Below are 24,904 nucleotides of genomic sequence, written 5' to 3' on the forward strand. Positions count from 1 at the left end.
CACAAAATGCCATAAAAATCACTCTTCACTATCTTACATTCATTTTAATAAACTTAGTATCTTTACACATACATTTGATTTTCTCAGTACCCCTTTCTCCAGTCTCTTTATTTCATGGATTTAAAATCCACATGATCTTTGAATGTACCATTAAATATCAAACATATAAATATTTATCACATGGTTAATTTCTCTATCATCTCTCCATCTTCAAAAGAATTAACTGCTTGATCTGCCACAAGTACTATGTCAGTCACAGGTATTGACTAGCTAAGAGTCAACTAGAATGGGGCTTCCCAATTTCTTTGAATACTAAGAAGATATCATTCCCTGTAAGCTATGACAGCCTGTTTTGAATAAATGTTGACTCAATGACTACTTGAAAAGAAAGAGGTTCTAAGTATTTTCTACCTTATTAGAAAGTATTAAATGAGATATTAGTCTTTAGAGACATACAGGCAAAACTACCAATCCAGAACTTATATTGAGATTATGAATATACAAGACATTCAAACTGGAGAACTGCCCTGTTTTATCCCTTAAGTTTAATTCCTTAATATTCCAAACTGCTAGAATTCCACCTGCATTTCCCCTAGGAAAAGTGAGACAAAAGTCAGTGGGAATATTCTAATAAACCAACAGACTAAATGTCTGAAACTGAATGTGAAAAATCTGACCAATGGTTAATTTCAGGAAAAGTGAAGCAATTATTAGAGTAGGCACCATTATTACTTACTAGTATCGCCGTTTTTTACCAGTATTACCAAAAAAACACCAAATGATATGAAAGATTGCTAATATCAAGAGTTTAAGGGGAGGGCTTCCCTGGTGGCGCAGTGGTTGAGAGTCCGCCTGCCGATGCAGGGGACACGGGTTCGTGCCCCGGTCCGGGAAGATCCCACATGCCGCGGAGCGGCTGGGCCCGTGGGCCATGGCCGCTGAGCCTGCGCGTCTGGAGCCTGTGCTCCGCAACGGGAGAGGCCACAACAGTGAGAGGCCCGCGTACCGGAAAAAAAAAAAAAAAAAAAAGAGTTTAAGGGAAAGAAAAAACTATGTAAAGGGAAAAAAAAGTTTAATCTTTTGTTTCTTGACTCCATAAAACAGAGAGATTGCTCTTGGTAGCACCTTATGATCTTTTCAACTGATCATGGGAAAAAATTTACTTTTCATGCAATAAGGGTTAACAAATGAAAAAAAGGTTAAAAGTTATCAAATTATAAAAATTATAACAGAAGCATAGTATCTGTAAGCTCTGTGACAGGACATGTTTCTAAGTTTTTAGGAAATGTTGTAAATCACAAAGAAAAAGATGCTAAAAATTACAAATATTTGATGAAAATATGAAAATATTAAACTTTACATTATATAAATAATCTTGATTAATACATGTTAATAGGCAGAGACAAAGATTCACATGAGGGAAGCTCACTCTTGGGAATTTACCCTAAAGAAATAATTCATATGGAAATATATATGTAGGAAGACACTCAAAACAATACTAAACTATTGAACATAAGTAGTTCATTAAATTATAGAATAGCCACAAAATATAGTGCAACCATTAAAATTTCAATTACAAAAATAACATGAAAAATTCATATAATGTAATGTTTGGCTGAAAATACTTATAATGCAACATCTGGTGTGAAATGTGAAATTATCATCTTCGATATGAAATTATGAATATATTAGAAATAAACATGGAAAATAGAGTCCACTTCTTAGGGTGATAAAATTATGGGGGATTTATCTTTTGAATTGCCATTATCAATAATAATGAAGTTAAAATGAACAGGCTTTTTTAAATTTTTTGTGTGTGGTACGCGGGCCTCTCACTGTTGTGGCCTCTCCCATTGTGGAGCACAGGCTCCGGATGCGCAGGCTCAGTGGCCATGGCTCACAGGCCCAGCCACTCCGCGCCATGTGAGATCTTCCCAGACCAGGGCACGAACCCGTGTCCCCTGTCTTGGCAGGTGGACTCTCAACCACTGTGCCACCAGGGAAGCCCTAACAGGCTTCTTAAAGTATTCTAATTTTTAGGTAGCCTAAGTTCATAGGGGAATGGCTGACAATCAATAAAAGAGAAAAGCATGGATGTTAGAGCCACCCACTGTCAAAAGGAAACAACTTTTTTCACTTTACCTCTGTGTCGTTCATCTTCAGCAACCATCCTCTCAAAAACAACAGTAACAACTTGTCGCACTGTAGCAGCAGCTGTATTATTTGTAATATTATCTTTTGTGAAGTGTAGTCGAAAACAAAGAACAATTGCCTGAAAAAATAATTTCCATTTAGTGTGAAGTAAGATTGAGGAACATGGTTATTATCTTTATTTTATCTGATGTAACCCCAAATTAAATAATTTGTTTTGCTGCTTCAATCACCTACACTAAAAGTCTCACTCTTTCATATAATAAAACTACAAAAAGCTCAGCATTTTGAAATAATTCAAACTCTCAGTAAATACACAGACACATAAGATTGACCAAGGTAATGTGAAATACTCATTTCACAATCTGGTTCTTTTAACATGTATACAATAATGTGTTGTGCTTTTATTTTCCCAGAACTTTTTTTTTGCAAATAGCAAGTACTCAAACTTTGTTGTATCACTAAATCACCTGCAGAAATACTATATAAACTTGCTAAGCATATAAATGAATAAAATAATTTTTAAAAAAGGAATCATTTTTTCTTTTAAAATCAACTTTATTAAGGTATAATTTATATACAATAAACTGTATCCCTTTAAAGTATATGATTTTATGAGTTCTGACAGTTATATTCACCTATGGAACTACTGCCACAACCAAGTATGACATTTCCACCATCCTAAAAGTTTCCTTGTGCTCTTGCAGTCCATTTTTTCCTCCACCCTTGGCCCCAGGTAACCACCAATCTGCTTTTATCACTATAGATTAGCTGGTATTTTCTATACAAATAGAAGCATTCAGTATGTGCTCTTTTCTGTTTGGTTTCCTTCACTTGTAATATTTGTGAAATTCATCTACGTTTTTCTTTGTATCAGTAATTTATACTTTTTTATTCCATGGTATGACTATACCACATTCTACTTATCCATTCACCTCCTGATAGACATTTGGGTTGTTTCAGTTTTTGGCTACTGTACAAAAAGCTGCTGTGAACATTCACATACAAATCTCAATGAGGACATGTATTTTCATTTACCTGGGTAAGTAAACACCTAGGAGTGAAATGGACAGATCACATAGTAAGTATAAGTTAAAATTTTAAAGAAACTGTTAGTTTTCCAAAGTTGCTTTACAATTTTATATTCCTGCCAGCAGTATGTGTGAGTTCAAAATTATTCCATATTCTCAACAACACTTGATATGGTCAATCTTTTTAAATCTTAACTATTCTAATGGGTGTGTAACAATATCTCCTTGTGGTTTTAATTTGCTTTTCCCTGATAACTAAAGATTCTGAGGCACTTTCCATGTATTCATTAGTCAGCTGAATAGATTATTTTGTAAAGTGTCTGTTGAAATCATTTGTCCATTTTTTATTGGGTTGTCTTATGAATGAGTTGTAAGAGTGTTTTCAATAAATTCTAGATAAAAGTGCTTTGTCAGATATTTGTGAATATTTCCCCCCATTCTGTGGCTTCTTTTATGATTCATGGGTTTGTGCCCTACCTAAGAAGTCTCTACCTACCCCAAGGTCACAAAAATTTTCTCCTATGTGTTCTTCTAGAAGTTTTACAGTTTTAAAAGAATCCATTCTTGGAGGAAAACATAATAATGGTATTTTTAAATACTATGCCTTATCATATTAATTATATTAAACATTTAAAAGAAAGCAAGCCTTTGATACCACTAACACTTTTAAAATTTCAACATAAAGGAAAAGTACATGTTATAGAGAAGCTTTCCTATTACCCAATTTTATATTATTTCTTTATACTTCATTTTTCATCCCCAAATATTACATTTCCAAATTAACCAAAATACCAAAATAAATCCTATATTTATTTATAAAACTATAATCAGTTCTTATTGCTTGGGTAGGTCAAATGATAACCTTTTATAAAATTTTAAATATATGTATCAGAACAATAATTTGATAGCTAGAAACCAAGAGGAACTATATACAACAAACATATATATATAAATACATTAAATATTTTATAAAGCAGGTATGGGGTAAAAGAATAAGCTATTTGCAATTAAGTAAAATCTCATTATATCCTAAGAACATCAAATGAATAACTAGAAAAGAGATATAGTCTCTATACAGTATACTGTGATGGTATACTTTGCTACTTTACAAGTCAACCATTCTTAAAGGCATACAAATTATAATACAACTATTACTGAAATTCCAACAATTTCCCTAAATAGTAAATCATTAAGTAAAGACTGGTTTTTATATTACTTGCTGTATTTTCTGTTCTTTAGAAATATTTCTTAATTTTAAAAAACTTTTTAAAGAGTGAAACAAATAATAGAACAGCTGTTATATGTTCCTAAAGAGGGTGGGAATAAGAAAGGAATGAGAAATAGCTATCATACATGCAGCCTTACCTAGTATCAATGTATCAATGCCAAAAGGACATTTTTCCAGATATTTAAGGGACAGATTTAAACTATCTGGCTTACATAACATATATATGTGAAATTATTTTTAAAAGGGGGAAAGGGAGAGCTATCAGGAATACCCAAGGTAATTGTGGAGAACACTGATACCTCAAAACACATTTTTTTTTCTTTTCCTCTTTCTCTATTCCTTTTCTGCCACATCCTATTCATAACTAAGCCTGTCAGCTATATCCAAGGGGCTCTGCTTAATCACCCTAACCTAATTTCACTTCTAACCTGTGAAAAATAAAGCACCGATGGCTTTTAACATGCAATGTGCATTACTGCAATAGCTACAGGAAAGGTGCTGTTCAAACAGCACCAGGCTTTTCTCTTTCAGTCAGCTTATTCAAATACTGTCTCAAAGCACTTACGAACTTTGACAAACAGGCTTCCTACCTTTGAGAGTGCCTCGTCATGAACTACTGTATTGGTTGTTAAAAGAACAAGAACTGTTTGAAGCAGCTTAAGTTCTTCAAGACTATTTTCCATTAGCTGCCAAAGCATGTTAATTATATTTCCAGCTGCAGTCTGTAAAACAATGATTTTAATTATTGTCAACAAATAAAATATAGGTGTTTGGGTCCTTAAATAAGAAAAGTGATGCAGATTCATAGTGATGAAATGTTTTTCCTTATTTTACCGTCATAAGGTCAGATACAAACAATAGCCTTAAGTTAACGAACGACAAATTATCAGTTCAGATAATCTAGCAAACAGTCATGATTTTCTCTCCTACCTTTTAAAAAATAATTTATGAATAATATTCTCCGTCAGTGATATTGAAAACTTGCTTGGTTCTTAAGATTTCATCTATATTAGTGAACTATGAATTCTTAGATTACAAATGACTTGACAAAATATACTTCGTTCTTTATTCTGAGCGTTTAATAATGAGACAATTTGGTAACCTTTTAAAATTAAGCCAATGTCCTTCAAGCACTATTGTACATTAAAATATCAGGTATGTTTTATTCTCTCCTTATGAAAACTCATGATTTGATTTGTAAGTGCACAGTTCAGATAAAATCTTCACATTACCTCAGACACAACTTCATGGGACATGAGCCTCTGAATGGCGGCTAAACATAGCTGAGTGATCTTCGGTTCCTTGGTTCCACAACCCATTAGAAAAGGCTGAACAACCTCTGAGCTGTTCTCTTTCAATGCTTTATTTGGAACACATATAAAATAAAATTTTAAACATAATTCATAAATAAGAATATTTTTATATAATTACAACCAGTAATGACAATCTTAATAAAAAATCACTTAATGTAAAATAAATACCAAAATAAAAATCAAGCAGTCAGAGTTAAAATACTTCACATAAATACTACAGACTCTGTATCTAATCTACTCCCCCTTAAGTTCAGCTCTCCCATGCCTTTCTCCTGACACTCCTTTGGTTCTCCTCCATCTTCTTCTATAAACTCTTTAATGGCAATTTCTCAGAAGTTCTATCCCACGTCAGAGAAAGACTCTATTTCTTCAATAGTGCAAAAGGGAAAACAGGAATAAGAATTCATATTCTAGAGCAGAAAAGTAATTAAAAATAGTATATACATCAACCCCACCACATTTCTGAATGAATATTCAGAAAATCCCTAGAATTTTATTATATGCCTTGAATTCATTGGCTCTAATTTCTTCTTCAAGAAGTAAACTCATTAAAAACAATAACATTACTCCTCTTATTACTGAAATATTGCTTTAAACTAATTGGATGCACATGCTGTAATTCCAAATCTTAAAATAACTCCTTCTACCAAGCCAATACTTTCAGAAGTTTTAAAATGTCAACAAAAATGTAAAAGATTAGAAAATGCACAAACTGAATTATACATAATTAAATTTACAAAATGAAATTAAATCAATACACACTTACTGAATGGCTACACAAAGATGAACAAGACAGGTTTGTCATCCTCAGGGAATTTGAATAAATAACATAAAATTCCAAGTCAAGAGAACTTTAAACTTATGTGTTTGGTATTTGTTTTCAAATGTACTACATCCATCAATTATTTTTTGACGTTAAGAATTGTAATAAAGACACAGAAATCTGAGTTTTAACATGTTTTTCAAAAGAAATTGTGAGAAAGTCATCCAGAATCACCTTTAAAAGTGTAAAACTAGTGTTAACATTAATTTTATCACTTAAATCCCCTTCTTTCTTCTCCCAAAGCTCCCTTTATGGTATGGCAAATAAAGACTACTATTTACTACAGCATGCTCTGCAAAGTCCCTCGGTATGCCAGTATAAATCACTGATTTAGCACAGCTAAGAGAAGGCAAATATGACTGGCAAAGAACAGTGTTTTCAAAAAAGCTCCCCTGCCTTATTTCCTTGTTTTCTTGTTCATAAAGATTTTGAATCAAAACCAGAGACATAAAATTTCCATAACAATGTCACAAAACATTTTACATGAGTGATTAAAAGATGACAATAAAGCTCAAAAAATACTATTCTGAAGCAGTAAATATCCTGCTATATTCAATTCTGCCAGAATCAATGAAGTATGAGGCCATCCTTAACTCTGCAGAACATTCCAAATTATTAAATCTTGTTCAGGCAAATATAAGTTTTCAATACTAACAAGTGGCACTTATAATTTTTATTACATTAACTTGTGTTTCTCATTTGAGTATCACAATACTCATATAGAGTTTATAGGGTATGATTTGGACCAAGTAAAACAATAAGTAGGTGGTAAAACCAGAAACTGAAAATGTCTTCTAATCCCTGGTTCACTATTCTTCCCACAACATTATGCTGCCACTCTTTAAGGTAAACAGCATTTGATGCAAATGGAAATTAAAAGAGTCAAAAGTGTCTAACAGAAACCAATTGCCTGAAGTCTTCAGATGAATGAAGAAAAACAATGTACTTTCATAGAGGCTCTGATGACAATGATTTTTAAGACACACCCATATCGCCAGAAAGAAAATCAGTGCCAATTACCTTTGCCAATTAAACTATGATACGATGCATTCTAATCACTTATACTTTTTCCTCACAATTTCATACTCTAGGCCAAGAAGGCCATTGTTATTTCTTATCTTTTTGATAATAGCCATTCTAACAGGTATAAGGTGATATCCTTATTGTGGTTTTGATTTGCATATCCCTGATGATTAATGATGTTGAGCATCTTTTCATGTATCTGTTGGCCATCTGTATATCTTCTTTGGAAAAAATGTCTATTTAGATCTTCTGTCCAATTTTTAATTGGATTGTTTGTTTAGGATGCCTCATTGCTTGAGAGTACTTCACTACTGTCTCTGAGATATTCTTCTAAGCTAATGACACCCATTCTGCAGGCTTTGACGGTGGTGCTTTTTTCGACCTTACCATAAGATGTTAACAGAAAGTTTTTGCACAACAACTAGGGTGACATTTCAAATAGCAATGAAACTTACATGATACCAACAATGCACCGTTAACTCAACTGATGTGACAGTATGAACAAGTTCACACATGCACTGAAAAAGACAACTACAACACTATCTGGCCCACAGTGATTCTAAGATGCCATTAATTGTAAAATGCATACCAATTTGGGGAATATTAACATGTGAAAAAACTGTGTATCTTAGAATGAATAAAATAAGGTGAGTTACACTGAAATATTGTATACATGTCAGTCACAGTTATCTGGATCTATCAAGCTGAGTTAAGCTAATAATAAAAGTAATTTTTAACTCTATTTTAATGTAAGTCAAAGGTACCCTTCCTACTTTTTTTTCTCCCAGTTTATATGAGAATATACTAGTCAAAGGAAATTTCTGTTATCCAGAATAGATGATGAAGAACAACCAAAAAATAAAACCTATTGATCTATTCTGTTTTTTGAAGCATAATGTGAAAAACGGAAACATATCTACCATATCTAGATCACAATGAAGTAATATAAAGATCGTTTTTTAGAAGTTTCTAATTATTTTTCTCTTCTGTTAAATGTCATAATGGTCCTAAGAAGAAGAAATTAACTCTACTCTTCTAATTGAGCAATTGCTGCTTTCTCTTTATAAACAATAATTTTAATTACATGCACTTAAAGGTGGCTTTACATAAAAAGCTTCCTACGGGTTTAGAGTTTAGAAACCACATTGAGGAAAAGGCTGTGCAGCAATATAAAGACATCTTGCCTTAACCATTTTTTAAAAAATCATTCCATGGAAAAAAGAGGAAAAGGTCAACTCTTTTTAATCAAAACTTGGTGGGTGGGCGGTGGGGTGGGGAGAAAAAAAGTTTAATTTCTACCTAAGTCCCTTAAGAAGCACAACTCCTTTAACAGAATAACACTGTGTGTTTGATAAATATATTTTACTTCCAAATTTTATAACTGTGAGATCAAATGATGCACTTTCACACACCTGAAAGAGGTCCAGCAGGTCCCCATATCCTAGGGGTTTCCTTGCTCTGAGCAGTTTCACTGCAAAATTGCAGTTTTTATCCTGGAAAAAAAGAATTAAACTAGGATACCCCACTATGAATCACACTAATAGGGGTTAATAAAAGTTTTATTATAAATTTTAACAGTCATTAAATAACATATTATAATTCTTGTGAAAGAAATAAAATGTGATGCAGACATGATTGCTACCCTCAAAACCCTTAAAATCTAGTTATGGGAAAGACTGATATTTTTAACAGTAAAAAAATTTTAATGGTTCAAAATGTCTGAAAATATTTTAAATGATTCAACATGAGGACAAATAAAAGTATGAGCAGCTTCATCTTAAAAGTACATTACAGGAAAAGGAAGAATGATGTTGGTACAATCAGTAATTTTGCAAAAGAAAAAAAAATCTAGGTTCTCATGTCACCCCATATATTATAAAGAAAAAATCAAACCATAGAAAAACTAGAAGACAATGAAAATGATTATCAACTATGTGGAAGGAGAAGGACTGCCTAAGTGGAGAGCAACAAATAAGAAAAATTAGTTAAATTATGTAAAAATTAAAAGCATCTAGATAAAAAATTAAAAGGTAAATGATGCAGAAAATATGATATAAACATGATGAGAAGTTAATATTTTTGCTATATAAATAGCTCAATTTGATAAAGAAAACACAAAAACTCCAAAAAAAAGTAATAATAAAAAGAAAATAATTTAATAATTCAGAAAAAATTGTTCAACATTAAAAAGAAATGTCAATTAAAATGAGAAGCCATTGCTTGTTCAATTACCAAAAAGATTTTTTAAAATAATAATCTGGCAAGGATGCTATAAAAATATACTCACATACTGTCAGTAAAGGCATAAACTTTTACCTTTTCAGAAAGCAGTATGATGACAAATTCTAAGAACATGTTCATGCCCTTTAATTTAATAATTTCATTTCTAGAAATGTATCTTAAAGAAATAATTCTAAATATTGAAACATTTCTAACATAAAGGAATTGTTAAATAAACTACAATCACTTGATGAAATATGGAACAATTTAAAAAATTAGAAAAGATGGCATCAAAAAAAGTATATATACGGGCTTCCCTGGTCGCGCAGTGGTTGATAGTCCGCCTGCCGATGCAGGGGACATGGGTTCGTGCCCCAGTCCGGGAGGATCCCACATGCCGCAGAGCGGCTGGGCCCGTGAGCCATGGCCGCTGAGCCTGCGTGTCCGGAGCCTGTGCTCCACGATGGGAGAGACCACAACAGTGAGAGGCCCGCATACCGCAAAAAAAAAAAAAGTATATATGATATAATATTATAAAAGGCAGGATACAAATTAAAACTGTTTAATGTTTTTTTAAAAAGGGGGGAAAACAATAAATAAGAACACATTATATGGCAGAGAAATCTCTCTGACCCATTAGGTCAGTTTGTGAGCAAGGCATTAAGTACAGCCCCCTGTATCTTCTATCCCAGATTATAGGAACAGTCTACCAACAGACCTCTGTCTTACTGATGATACGCTGAAATATACCCTTCACACTGCTGTCAGAGTAATGTACAGAGTATAAAAATATTAATATGAATGTGTCACCTTCCTGATTCAAACTCTTTCCATCAAGCTGCTCAGGAAGTTACACAATGGCAACAGTCGGATAGTGTATCCAAATAGATCGAACTGTTTTATACCGCATGTATTTAAGTAACTTCCCTTACTTACAGCTTCTACACCTTATTTGCCTGGCTAACTCCTTTTCAAGCATCAAGACTCAGCTTCAGACTCCCAGGTTGGGTTAGGAGCCTTCCCAATGTTCTCGTAACAAGCCTATCTATACTTCCATCTTGGCATTTACCATACAGCCTCAGAATTTTCTGTTTAGGGTCTGTCTCCTTCATTACTCTATTAACTGGCTGACATGAACTAAATATGACAAAATTCATGTACTCAAATAATCATAACATGAAAAATTAAAGAAAGGTAGAAAAATATACTAGAGGCAGAACTCAGAGACTTACTTGCATTTTGGAGTGACTCATTTATTAGCCTATATTTAAGGAGGGCTTACTATTTATTTCCCATGTAATGTGCTAACTACTAGCAATATAAGGGAGAATAAGATACTGATCCTGACCTCAGGAAGTATGTCATCTGGAAGGGAAAATTTCTGGCAAAGAACTCCAAAAAGTAAATGGAGGAGCAGGTAAGCTAAACAGAACGAATGGCACAAACATACTTTTCAAATATATTTCTTGTATTAACATATAGATTGCAGGTGAGTTATATTACCCATCTTCGTATCTCCTCTAGTGATTCTTACATAATTATTTCTTTATTAAGAATATGTTATATGATATATTCTATAGATGTCTGCAAAATATCACAAGTATATGTACTGATAAAATATACTGAAAAAAATCAACAAATTACCTTTTAATGTCAGAAAAAAAATTCCAAAGTATATTTACTCACTGCTACTTAAATTAGAGACCTTTTAGTAATAAGACTATGTAGATATGAAAAGGATGAGGGAAACTGTGAGGAAAGAAGAACACAAATCATACATAATGATTATCTATGTAAAAATTCTCTATGCATACTGACAGTAGATGAAAGCAGTCATAGGTGGATGTAACTGTTATGGTTTTCAGTTAGGGGTTAAATATACAATTTTAAAATATCACAACTTCATTGAGCTCCTTGTTTCAAACATTTATTAAAATAGCAGATTCTCTGTTTATGTAATTTCTGGGTAACACAAGCCTTCTCAGTCAATTTCAAGTATATTTATTGTAAGCTGGGATAATAAAAACAATTTGTAATATATGGCAGTCAAATGTAAGATTAAGGCACCTGGACTTCTAAATGAAAAACTTTATGTTGCTTGCTATCTCTCATTTGCAGTTTTATCTTTAAAGAAAAAGGCAATGTTGAGATAATGATCTGTATATTTGCATCGATGCTGACATTACCTGGCATAGCATTCCCACTTATGTCAGCATTCATGACAGCAGTGAAAACAAAGAAAAATAAACATTAAAGGAGGATGCTTAAAAGAAGGGGAGATGTAAAGCAAAGACTTATTCTGTAATGTAAATAAACTTTCCTTGGAAAATAAATCTAAGAAAACTAAAGTTGGTTAAAATCTATGCTAAGTACTGTTTAATCAGATTAGTCAATCCTAATTAAGGGTTCTGATTTTTATAGCAACCTTTTATATTTTCTGAATATGCAGAGATATCTGAGAATTCAGTATCTCATTTCATTTGAGACTCCTCAATTGTTTGATATCTTTAACATCCATTACAGCACAGAAGTAGTAACCTATAGTCTTTAGAACTACAGAGAAGTAAACACTTCTCAGGAAATAAAAAAGTTAACTAAGAATTTTTCTCGGTGTTAACTATACCTTGAATTAAGTACTTTAGAAATGACATATTGACAAATTTAAACTCTTTCCTTTTTCTTAGGAGCCTTTGATTTTTCAAGATGACAGTGGTCTAAAATCTACAAATTTTTACTTAGCAATTGCTATAAATACTTGGTTAAAATACTAGAAAAAAGTTTAAATGTTAATATAGCTCCTCAAGTACATGGTTGGATGCTATGGATATTATAGCATGAACTATTAATTGTATTGCATAAAGATTTGTTCTAACTTGATTTAAATAAAGCTAACTGAATTAAAATGAAATTAATAGCCAGCTTATATATTAAACTCATACTGAGACAAAATTTTTCTTACTTGTCCTTAATATGAATTAGACACTTTACTTGGTACAGAACTCTGTAACAGACAGTGATTTTCTGAAGAAATCAGTCTTTTTAAAAATTCTATCAACTACAGACTTAATGAAATCTTCTATTATTGGAGATTAAGGACTTACCATGATATCAGCAATGACAGTAGCAAACGTAAATATTTGTAATGATATTCTAATATGATTGGACTATGATGTCTCCAACTTAAAAATACCCAGGCCCATAATTTATCTTGAAACATTAATTTCCTCATGGTAGCTAATCAACCCAACATGCATCTCCCAAACCCACTTGCCCATCCTCCCAATCCAACCATACATACCTGTGCCTTTACCCACCACTTCACTATACCCCTTTTCTCAACATGCACACAGAGCATTATCCAATGCTGTGAATAATGTTATAAAACTCTTTGGTGCTGTGTCAGAATATTCAAAATCAGAGAAGCTGTGAAAAACAGATGCAACTTAACAGGGCTAACCCTAAGCTGACAAGTGAAATCCACTCTCACCTGTCACCCCTAAACTGCCCCCTAAGTCTTCATTACATTTTGTAATACTGTTTGAAATTCCACCATTTAGGGATTTACTGGTATTCTTTTAAAAATGTAAAGAGACTTAAGAGAGTTAAAGAGATTCTTTACTATTTGGACTTTGTGTAAATTAACTTAATAGGACTGCTTTTCTCCTATAACTAGCTGAGACCAATAGCACTACTGGAATTGGAAATGCAGATTGAAGGATCAGCGAAGTAAGCAATGGTTAAATATAAACACTTGGGAGGGAGTACATAGTGTCAAAACCTCACGATACCGTGGCAGCACACTGCAGCAGGAAGAACATGGGCTCTGAACAGCCTGGGATTTGAATCTGATTCCACCACTTACCATGCGACCTTAGGCCAGTAACTTAAATCTCTTTGCATCTCAATTTGCTCTATTATTAAATAAGAGTATTTCCCCACAAGGTTGTCATATAAGAAAGAGTGGCCCAAATGCCTCACATGTAACAGATTCTCAAAAAATGCCAGTTTCCTTCTTTTCCATGTTCATTATTGAGGCAAGAAGAGAAACGCACCAAGGAAAAGAAAGAAGCAGACTGAGTATCAAAAGGGTGCCAGAGAGAAACTCTTGAAAATTCCTCCCTGAAAAGCAGGGTCAATCAAAAGAATGTTAAGAAAACACTTTTCTCTGTTTTTTCCCCTTTTTCTTCATGACCATGTTGTCTTAGTCTCAGGACTCAAAACTCATATAGTACTACTAAATTTTTAATGCTATATTATGACCTTATATTGTATTAAAGATAAAATAGGTCTTAGAAGGTGGTCTGAGAACCAATCTTCCATTCAATTCAACAAATATTAATCGAATGTCTCTTATGGGTAAGATGTATCTTAGGTGATTGATAAGAGGTGGAGGACAATACAAAGATGAGTAAGAAAGATCCTTTCCTTCAAGGAGTTAGTAGTTTTAAGTTTTCTGATTTCAGAGAATCGTACAGCATTCATCTCTGGGAAACCCAATTAGTTCATAAATTAGGGACTTTCACATGTTCTTTATTATCATGGATAGCATGTTGGGGCATAAGAAAGAGATGCTATAAAAAAAACTTATGGGTTTTAAGATTCTACTTTTACTATTAGTCAAATTTTCATTAATTGTTGAATTTTTAATGCAAAAAAATTACCTGCCAAAATTTCGGTGTTTCGTGCAGCTATTGTTTTAACTTTTATTATTCCTGATTCAGCAGCCTGCAAGAATAAAAATAATTAGAACATAAAACTTACTATTAACATGAATTATCTAGGGAAAAGAAATCATATATGATAAAATATCAAGCACAGAGTCAGTCACTATTATTTTTTTATTTTCCAAACTTCAGATACTAAAGCCTAGTAGTGAAACACACATTAAATGGAATAAAATGTGATTAATTTGATTATTCACATGTAAACTCTGCACTACAGCATGTTGCCTTTCTATGCCTTAAAATGCACCTGGAGGGCTTCCCTGGTGGTGCAGTGGTTGGGAGTCTGCCTGCCGATGCAGGGGACACGGGTTCGTGCCCCGGTCCGGGAAGATCCCACATGCCATGGAGCGGCTGGGCCCATGAGCCATGGCCGCTGAGCCTGCGCGTCCGGAGCCTGTGCTCCGCAACGGGAGAGGCCACAACAGTGAGAGGCCTGCGTACCGCAAAAAAAAAAAAAATGCACCTGGAATCCCTAGTCTCTCACATTTAAATCTTCAGAAAATAAAAAATAATAAACAAAAACAAAGCCTAATGAAAAAAATTAGGTTTCTCTTTCCCATTTCACACTTCTCTCTCAACCATAAAAAAAATTTGCAAAACACTGCAAAATCAAGTAAAACTGCTTTGAATTAGGAGAATGAATAACTAAGAACTCTGTCACTACTTTTAGATTGCGTTTTTTTAAACACCCATTCAGTTTTCATAAGGTGTCTCAATCACTTCAACATAAGTATGTTGAGCTGGCAGTACTTGAAAGTCATATGGCATTTTACACTATGCCACAGAACTGTGGTGTTCAATATGGGAGTCATTTGGCTACATGTAGCTACTAAGCACTTTATATGTGGCTAGCCTGAATTGAGTTGTGTTCTAAGTATAAAAAATACATGAGATTTTGAAGACTTAGTATGAAAAAAAGAATGTAAACTATCCCTTAAATATTTACATTGATTAAATGTTGAAATGATAATATATACTGGATTATATATGTACTGGTTTGAATATACTGGGTTAAATATGATATATTATTAAAATTAAATGTTTCTTTTTACTTTTTTAATGCAATTTAAAATTACATATATGGATTGCATATTCAGTCCACATTATACTTCTACTGGACACTGTTGACATAAAATATTGATATATAACATCCATTACAGAAACTCAGGACATTTTTACTATCAAGAAATATGCCTATTTTATACTTATACTGATCTCCATACCTCCAAAAATAATAAATACTCATATATGTTCAAGTTTTCCTATTAATTTGCTTGCTACTTGTTCATTGATTTTTATCTCCTACTGTTTACTAAGGGACAAGTGGTAGCAGGCTCTAAAGGTTTAAAAATAATTATGGAAGAACCCAGTGTCCTTTGGGTTATTAGGTTGAGGACCAGTGGATTAATGCATAAAACAAATAACACACTGTAGGCTATACGATGTATAGTAGACCTTTGTCATTTTGCTGGCTTCCAAGAACCTGAAGCCCTTGTCTGTGATCGGAGAACTCAACTTTATGAGCTTTGATGCAAGACAGAGCCTATCTTCCACTATTCAAAATTTAAAATGCCAGATACTTGTTTTCCCACATACCCTGGCAGCCTCCGATTATCCAAACAGGCACACCCGCCAGGAATTATGAATACGGAGGCTAGTGGCACAGAAAAGCAGAGACAAGATGGAATTCTGTCTGACAACAGCCACAGTGGAGCCAGCATCTAGTTTCCAAGGGCAGTGACGGCAGCAGAACCAGTGGTGGCATGGGGTGGCCAGCACAACCAGCAGTGCAATCTAAGGCACCCAGTCACCGTTGAGCAGAGACAACAGTAAGGTCTCACTGGCAATGAGTTTTGCTGTGGTTCTTAGCTGTTCAGCCTCCCTTCGTTCCTGTAATTTCTAAGGCTCACTCCATCCAGCCTTCTACCAATTCTGTGAGACCCTCAATGTTTTATCAGTAAACTTAATTTCTGCTTAAATCAGCCCGGGTCAGCTTTCATTGCTCAAAGCTAAGAAGCCTAACGGATATACTACAACTCACTTCTACAACTTTAAGAGATGGAAATGTCCCATATTAAATGAACATAGCTACTAGCAGGAAAATATAGTCAAAATAAATTACTCCAGGGAAAAATTATTGAGTTTCTGATTATCTGGGGGCAGTGCATATTAGAAACACCAGGAGCTTTAAAAAAAGAAAAAAGCTTGATGCCCAGGTTGCAACCCATTTCAATTAAATCAGAATGACTGCCAGTGGGAGTCAAGCACTGGTATTTTTAAAAATCTTCAGGTGATTCCAATATGCAGCAAAATTTAAGAGGCTACTGTAATAACATAAGCAAAAGATGATGCTGGATAGGCCTGAGGTGACAGTGACTGAGATGGTAAAGGAGTGGTCAGATTCTGGAAACACTATGAAGATGTACAAACCACAACAAATTTACTACTATAAAAGTTCAGTAACACCGAAATTATTATGTATACTTTGTTATGCTCATACACCATCTCAAACTCTCTTAGGTAATTTTCTTACTGAGCCAACTGAAATTAATCTGTGGTCACTGAGCTTTCTTCCATCATCATTTTCAAATGTTCAAACTCTCCCCCTCCTTACTAAGGCCCTATGTACCCTGCATATGCTCAATTCAGTATTTCATTCTATTTCAGGATCAACAGAGACTGATCAAACTAAACCATCATAAATCCCAATGTAATCTGTCCTAACTTCCTGAATTCTAGTCAGTTTCCAAAATCAGCAGTGTAGCATAGTGGATGCTAGATGCAGGTAAAGGATTTCAAATTTGCCAGACACTATTTTGATTTCCTCAGATAAATAAGAATTGACCCATGTATGAATCATAAACAAGTTATGAAAAATATATATTTAACAAATATTTTTATATGTACACACAATAAGGAAAATAATGAGTGCTTTTTCCTTAAGTAGTTCCAAAGTAACAAGTGTTTTAAAAGATATATAACCAGTATTTTCATTAAAAGACTCAAGAAATCACCAAAAGGACTATTTGTTACCTCAGATATAATTAGAACTATCTCACAGCTCCTAATTTTTTACATCCAACTTTCTATTGTCAAACTTTGAAACTGAACGATCTTATTCTCATAGGTACCTTGTGTTACTGGAAAGTTCCACTATCAATGTTTATTGACAACAGTTGTATATCACCGTCCCCCTAGTCACTGCAGTGCTACTTCATACCTCAGCCTAGCCTACATCTTTAAGTGTCCTGTATAAATGCAAGTATTTAGCCCAGATTTCCTTCTATTTATCAGAGACTGTCTGTGTGAAGAAGAGTCTTTAACTTCTTGCTTTAAAAGCAACCCCTACTCTGATTAGATACTTATATATCCATAGGGGAACTACTCAATTTTTTTAATATAAATTTTATTTGTTTTATTTTTGGCTGTGTTGGGTCTTCGTTCCTGTGCACAGGCTTTTCTCTGGTTGTGGCGAGCAGGGGTTAGTTACTCTTTGTTGCGGTGCACACGCTTCTCATTGCGGTGGCTTCTCTTGTTGCAGAGAATAGACTCTAGGCATGCAGGTTTCAGTAGTTGTGGCATGCGGGCTCAGTAGTTGTGGCTCGTGGGCTCTAGAGCACAAGCTCAGTAGTTGTGGTGCATGGGCTTAGTTGCTCCGCGGTATGTGGGATCTTCCCAGACCAGGGCTTGAACCCGTGTCCCCTGCATTGGCAGGCGGATTCTTAACCACTGTGCCACCAGAGAAGCCCCTCAATTGTAAATATAGTTATTTTTTTCCTGAATTGGCCCTTATGGAAAAAAAAAAAGTGTCAGTTCTGTAGACTTGAATAGGGATGATATAAGTTACAGTGGGTAACCTAAAATCTCTATTCCTGAGGGCAATCTATGAGTTGGGAAACAAAACCAAAAGTATTAAATATACTGCAGCATTTAATATTTGTTAACCTTAAAATTAATGTCTCTCAAGAAATATTTTTTTTCTCTTTCTCAAAATTCTTTGTTTACCCAAATAGACACACCCACCAGGAACTCTGAATATGGAAGCTAGCAGTATAGAAAAGCAGAGACAAGAGAGAATGCTGCCTCCTCTTTCAAGAGCACACAGAATATTCTTGGCCTCACTTCTCAATAAACTATTCCTGGGCAATCTCAATCCTATGGTTTCAATTACTTTCTAAAGGCTGAAGAATCCTAAATTATATTCCTGTCCCTTAACTGTCTCCTAAACTATAGGATTTATTAACCTATATATTTTAAAGGCACCTTAAATTCCAAATATTCAAAACGGATGCTATTATCTCTCACACACACCCCCAACTTCCACCTCAGCCCCAGAAAAACCTATTTCTTCTTCCTGTAATCTTTATTTTTCCGAACAGCAGCAGCACCCATCCAGTCACTGACCAGACACCTGGGGCTTCTCCCTCATCCCACAAATGTAATCACCCACAAAGGCTATGTAGCGAACATCTCTTATACTCTTTTTTCTTCTCAAATGCCACTTCTACACCTTAGTTCAAACTTCTCATTATCAACCTAAACTAAGAGATTTCTCTACTTCAAATCTTGTCCTCCACCCATTCACTGTCTCAAGTCTTCAACGGTCCCCCAGAACCCACCTCTACTAGTGTTTCTCAAAACTGAGTAGTGTAAGGACATCTTTTAAAAGTTAAAAAAAAAAAAATCTCATGGACCTATCCAGTCAGTGACAAATTTAAGTATTTATAAATAAAATTAGGAATAAACTCCTTATTTTTATAGCTCTTAAATTATAAAGCCAACACATTCACAATAAAGTGAACACTAAGGTAATGTGACAAATAAAGCTTTGCTGAAATTAAAACACTGCTAACAACATGAAGATAGTGCAGGTTTTTCTGATTTTGGCACTCCTGTAGTACCATGAGCAGTGACAGAAATAATTTTTTCCACCACCTTCTTTCTATGGCAAGTATCAAAAAGCCCTTCCATCTTTGTGGGCTGTCTATGGTTTGTACCTATGGTTGATCCCATTCCTCCTACGACATGTCTGTTTCTCTACTCTAGCTGTAAGCCCCATGAGGATAAGAAATATATTTCATTCATCTCCCCATATTACTAATGCCTATCACAGTGCCTAGCATACAGGGGCTATGTAATGAACATTTCTAAATAAACAAATGAAAAGTTCTAAACAGAGGGAGGGACTTTACTGCCCACTCACTGAAAAATAAAAATATGGTGGAAATTTGATCCAGAGATTGACAAAATGTCATCAGGACTGCAGTTTCATTTCTCTACCATTCTCTTGGTTCTGTCCTGTTCCCTGGGTAGGTTCATCCTCAGGCTGCTCCCAATCTTGGCAATAAAATTAGTTCCAGCCATTCTACACCTCACAACTTCATATGACACTATCCAGAAAGAGAGAAAAGGTCTCTTCCAGTAGCTCTTGAGGAAGAGAGAGGAAGCTTTCCCTTTCCAGGATCACTCACTGGCATTATGTGACTTGGGCAGAAATAGAGGTGCGGATAGGGAGGGTTAAATTAGATTAAACTAATCAAGGTATCCTGGAGCAAGGAATGAGATTAATTCACCTAAATTCAAAGGGTTGAAAATGAAGGACGAGTGCAGCCTACCACTGAAAGAAGTAAGAGGGAATGAATGCTAGGAAGGGAGTTAGCAAATGTCCACTACTAGAACCACATACAAATTTACAATAATAATAATACGCTTCTCTTCACCAAAGCTTCTATGTTGTATTTTAAAAAACAAAACAAAAACATATTTACTTTTTATAACATCTATGAGAGTAGAGCCTCAAAATTAAAACAAATTTACCAAAGTTCCAAATTAATTATTCACAGGATGTAGCAAGAAACAAGACCTAAAGAAGAAATGTGAAATTCAAGTTAATGGCAAGTTAAGGAGAATAATGTACTCAAAAGATACTAGGGAAGTATGAAGCTGCCTGTAGACTTACGATTTCAGATGTCAGGTAAAATCAAAAGACCTAAAGTCAAGTCCTCACTTGGGAATACCTAATAGATCTAGAACACTCCCTAGAGGACAATATCCTCATTAAACAATTACTACATTGAAACCAATAAACTTTTCTTCTGTTACATGTAATTAGCCTAAAATCCCAAAGCTCTGAAAAATATATACCTATATGGCATCCTATTCAAAACCTCTGGACTAAAAAATAGAAACAAAACAAACAAAGAGAAACCTCTGGCTTGGGGGCTTCCCTGGTGGCGCAGTGGTTGAGAGTCCACCTTACGATGCAGGGGACGCGGGTTCACGCCCTGGTCGGGGAGGATCCCACATGCCGCAGAGCGGTTGGGCCCGTGAGCCATGGCCACTGAGCCTGTGCGTCCGGAGCCTGTGCTCCGCAACGGGCGAGGCCACAACAGTCAGAAGCCCGCGTACCGCAAAAACAACAAAAAAAACCCTCTGGCTTCTAGGAAACAAATTTCCTTTAAGATACATATCAAATGAAAGACTGAAGTGCCGATTACATGTGGATAGCTAAAGATATATATGTGGTACCCCTACATATATGGTATCCCTTTTTTTTCTTCTTTAAAAATTTAATCTCCTACAAGTATCTAATTAGCACCTCTCAGAAATACAAATGCTTTGAACTATGATGCACAGAAGGACAAACAAAGATGCAAAACTGACCCTTAAGGAGAAATTTAGAAAAGAAATACCATAGCAGAAGGTAAAACGTAAGAGTTATAAGGGTGCTCGCTTCGGCAGCACATACACCAAAATTGGAACGATACAGAGAAGATTAGCATGGCCTCTGCACAAGGGTGACACGCAAATTCGTGAAGCGTTCCATATTTTTAAAGATGTTAAAAAAAGAGTTATAAGGAAATAACTTATAAAGTAAGCTTAAATGAAAGTTAAGAAAGCAGAGGAAAACATATTAGCTTGGAAAGTCTGGGCAGGAGCTGCAACTGTTCTTGCCCCAGCACCAGCTAGTACATGGCACACAGCCGGTGTTCAAAAATTATCTCAGGAGCAAATGAATGAATATATGAATGAGTGAATTAGGGAAGAAATGAGGACATTATCTGTAAAGTTGGTTCATTCAGGCAACAAATAAATAAGCAACATGGGTTAAATTAAAGGTAGAATTTTAGCTATAAAAAAATGGAAGGAGGTGATTCCAGGACAGCAAAAGGAACCTCAAAAGCCACAGCATGGAAGAGGGAAGGAGTATTTGGAAATGGGCATATCTGGCATATGAAGAGAATATGGGCATATTTGGAGAATGAATAGCAGGCAATAGAGTTTGGCTGAATTATAAACACATTTGAGGAAAAACTGAGGGTGATGAAAGGTTGGGAAGATCAATAAGGTCTGAAATGCTATGCTGAGGAGTTCCTAAGTACAGAGTAGCCACTGAGAGTTTCTGACCTGTTCAGGTACATTATTCCGGTGGTAACATACAGAGTGGTCTTTTGTGCCATTAATGCACATCAAAGCTCAGTCATAAGATTGAAACCTGGAGCTAGAATAATAGCTAAGAAAATAGAAAAGAGGTGAGATATGTTAGAAATTACAGAGCTGGAAGGAACATCTGACAATGAATACAACGTAAAGAGAGTTGAGGGAGAGAAGACAGCCACATATAACTAAGGTAAGCAACAGTGATAAATACCATTAACAGAACAAGTGAAATGTGGGGACAGGACAAGTTTTAGAAAAGTAAGTTCAATTACCAGAAGTTCTATCTGAAGTATGTGAAAGATACTCTGGTAGATGTGTTTAACAGACAGCTGGAAATACAGGTCTAAGCTCAGTAAAGAGAGCAGCGTTAATGAAGTAGACTTAGAAGTCATCAGCACTGTAGTAAGGCCAGAAGCAATGGGAGATAGATGAGAGCGCAAAGGAGATGAGCACAGATAAAGAAGAGGTCTCAAGACAGAACTTGGGATACACCTATATGTAAAGAAAACGAGAAGGAATACTGAAAGAGGAAGGAGAAATAGGAAAGTAGAATGTTACAAAAGTCAAAATGAGAATGACGAATAGCAACAAATAGCCATGTTGCAATAGAGTCAATGGATGCAACATTCCTAACTTAGTGGAAAGACAGTATTTTACGCAACTCTTGAGTTAACTTCAAGAAGATAAAGGCAGGTTCTCATTGATTTTTGTATTTCCTGCCATGATTTACACTTAAGAAACTAACTTCTATTAAATGATAAGAGTAATAGCAAAACCCTCTATTTTCTACATGGTTAAAAATAAGCTACACTTCTATAAAAGAAAAAAGGAGGAAAATATTTTCATTTCTGGAGACTGTCTTCCTTTTTGGTTTATTAGCCTGAAACAATGTCTTTTATTTCTTCTATGTCACCAAAGCACAATGCTAAGAAGATAATACATTCTTTTTTGACTAAACTATGTTTTCATTGTCCTTTGCTCTCTATTCATTTTCATGAAAGTAAAAATACAATGGTCAAAATCTTAGTAAAAAAATAAGCTATGTATGCTTTACACTTTAACAATAAATTTCAGTGGCTATGGTACTTTCATAAATATATAAAACACGCTAGATACTAATCAAAAGCTTTTTAAAAAGCTCTCATTGTAAAATGCTCTTAGAATACTGCAATAAGCTTGTAAAATTTTCCTAGATGTCCTAGTGAAAATGTTACTGCTTATATTACTCTTGAAGTTAACATCTAAAATATTTATCAGAAGAAGATGAATTTAATAGACCCTAGGAATCTAATGTACCTTTCCTGGAATAAAGTCAACAGCAGCATAAAAAAAAAGAGTAGAGTCAAAATCTAAGATCACTAGCATGTCTACATAACTATGTAAAATTGCATTATACAGGAAAGTAAGTCTTGACCAAAATAATTTATAACTCCTTACCACACTTGTCATACTGCTCTGACTAGTGCTGACAAGTTTTTTGAATAAATTGTGAAAACTTATTTCAGTGTATAAAACATGGATTTATTATTTATGCTGAGGGAAAGAACACAACTGGCTGTATCATGAGCAAATTTCTCTGACCAACGTCAACAGGAAGAAAACTATAGTACGTTATAGGATACTAAACAAAAACAGCTCCTAATTAAGCATGTATACATGATCCAGCCCTCATTCTTCACTGTCATAAGGTCCTGAAAATGAGATCTTCACCCTAGCAGAAGAGCCAGCTGACTTGGGCCTCAGTCCCCAAATAGCTGGTTGAAGGGAAAATCCTGTCATGGTAAGTAGAGGGCATCTCTCTCACCAAGGGTCCCCGCTCAGCCAGCTAATGCATAAAAACAACAGACACTGAGGAACTCTACCACAGGAACCTTTGCTTTTATAGGCAAAAATCCCTGCCAACCAAAACTTAAATGTATAAGAAGAAACAAAGTACATACCTGGGAAGACTACTTGTGCTTTATTATATACACCCTTACTGATTCCACTTCATTTAAAAAGAGAGAGAAAAAACCCATCCTCAATCCTAATTCTAACCACCTCAAGTCAAATGATCTTCATTCCCTTTCCTCTTCTATCACCCACTCCCTGGACTTCATCATCCTCTAGTGCAGCACCACTTGGCAATGTGAAATCCAATATCTCCATTTTGTCCCTTTTGTCCTTATCCTTCTAGCTCTCTCACTCCCCAATACCACTGTTCTTGGATTAAAGTGTTCCAATTCAATTAAATTGCTGCTAGTCCCTTAACCTTTCCATCTTGCAATCAATCAAAGTTGTCTTGGATTGCCTTCTTTGGGAATCCAACCTAGATCTCATGATCCATCATCATTTCAACCACCTTTCCTGTGAAGACTCTTAAGTGTTCCAAGTCAATTTCTCCTTCACTTCTACAAAGTGATCCACTGCTCCCCTCAAACTTCCTATCACTATTTTCACCACAAACTACTCCTAGCAACAAGCTTGTTTCCTATCTTACCAAGAAAACAGAGGCCATAGGTCAAACTGTCCACAAATTCCTATCCCTCCATTATGCCCCTCGTTCAAATTTATTACATTCAAATCCATTTTTTTTCTTTTACCCTTCTTCTGTCAGAAGATAATGTGTCCCTTCTCAGATTGAAAGCCAGTTCATACACTTAAGCCCCTGAAACTCCAGCTTTCTCAAGGACCTTGCTCTAGCCAAGTATTCCCTTTCTCTCCCATATCCCTAACCTTAGTCACCCCAGCTGCCTCTTTCCCTTTAATGCTGTTATTTCCCAAAGTTCCTCCTGATATTCTCGTTCTATACACTCTTCCCGGGCCATTTTATCTACTCCTGTGGTTTCTACTAACATGTATAACTGACATGCCTAAATCTAAAATTCTAGATTTCCCTCTTAAGTACCAAACCATCATTTTCAAACACCTACTGATCATTTCCACTTGGATATCACACATAAACCTTAAAC

At 34.9% G+C, this 24,904-nt stretch overlaps 1 protein-coding gene and 1 non-coding gene across 3 annotated transcripts in view; one reads left to right on the top strand and one right to left on the bottom strand.

Moving 5' to 3' along the window:
* MON2 (MON2 homolog, regulator of endosome-to-Golgi trafficking) overlaps positions 1–24,904 on the bottom strand; it is a 120,741-nt gene that overhangs the window by 91,432 nt on the left and 4,405 nt on the right. For both annotated transcript variants that reach the window (XM_060165669.1, XM_060165668.1), the window contains exons 2-5: positions 14,451–14,514; positions 5,643–5,770; positions 5,001–5,132; positions 2,143–2,272 (exon numbers count right to left, since the gene is read on the bottom strand). In XM_060165669.1, coding sequence (XP_060021652.1) covers positions 2,143–2,272; positions 5,001–5,132; positions 5,643–5,770; positions 14,451–14,514 — 454 coding nt within the window. The remainder of the gene's footprint in view (positions 1–2,142; positions 2,273–5,000; positions 5,133–5,642; positions 5,771–14,450; positions 14,515–24,904) is intronic.
* On the top strand, positions 21,239–21,345 carry LOC132530140 (U6 spliceosomal RNA). Its single transcript, XR_009543696.1, has one exon. It is a non-coding gene; the product is annotated as a U6 spliceosomal RNA (small nuclear RNA).

This window comes from Lagenorhynchus albirostris, chromosome 11 (genome assembly GCF_949774975.1).
Source record: "Lagenorhynchus albirostris chromosome 11, mLagAlb1.1, whole genome shotgun sequence".
NCBI classification, from domain to species: Eukaryota; Metazoa; Chordata; class Mammalia; order Artiodactyla; family Delphinidae; genus Lagenorhynchus; species Lagenorhynchus albirostris.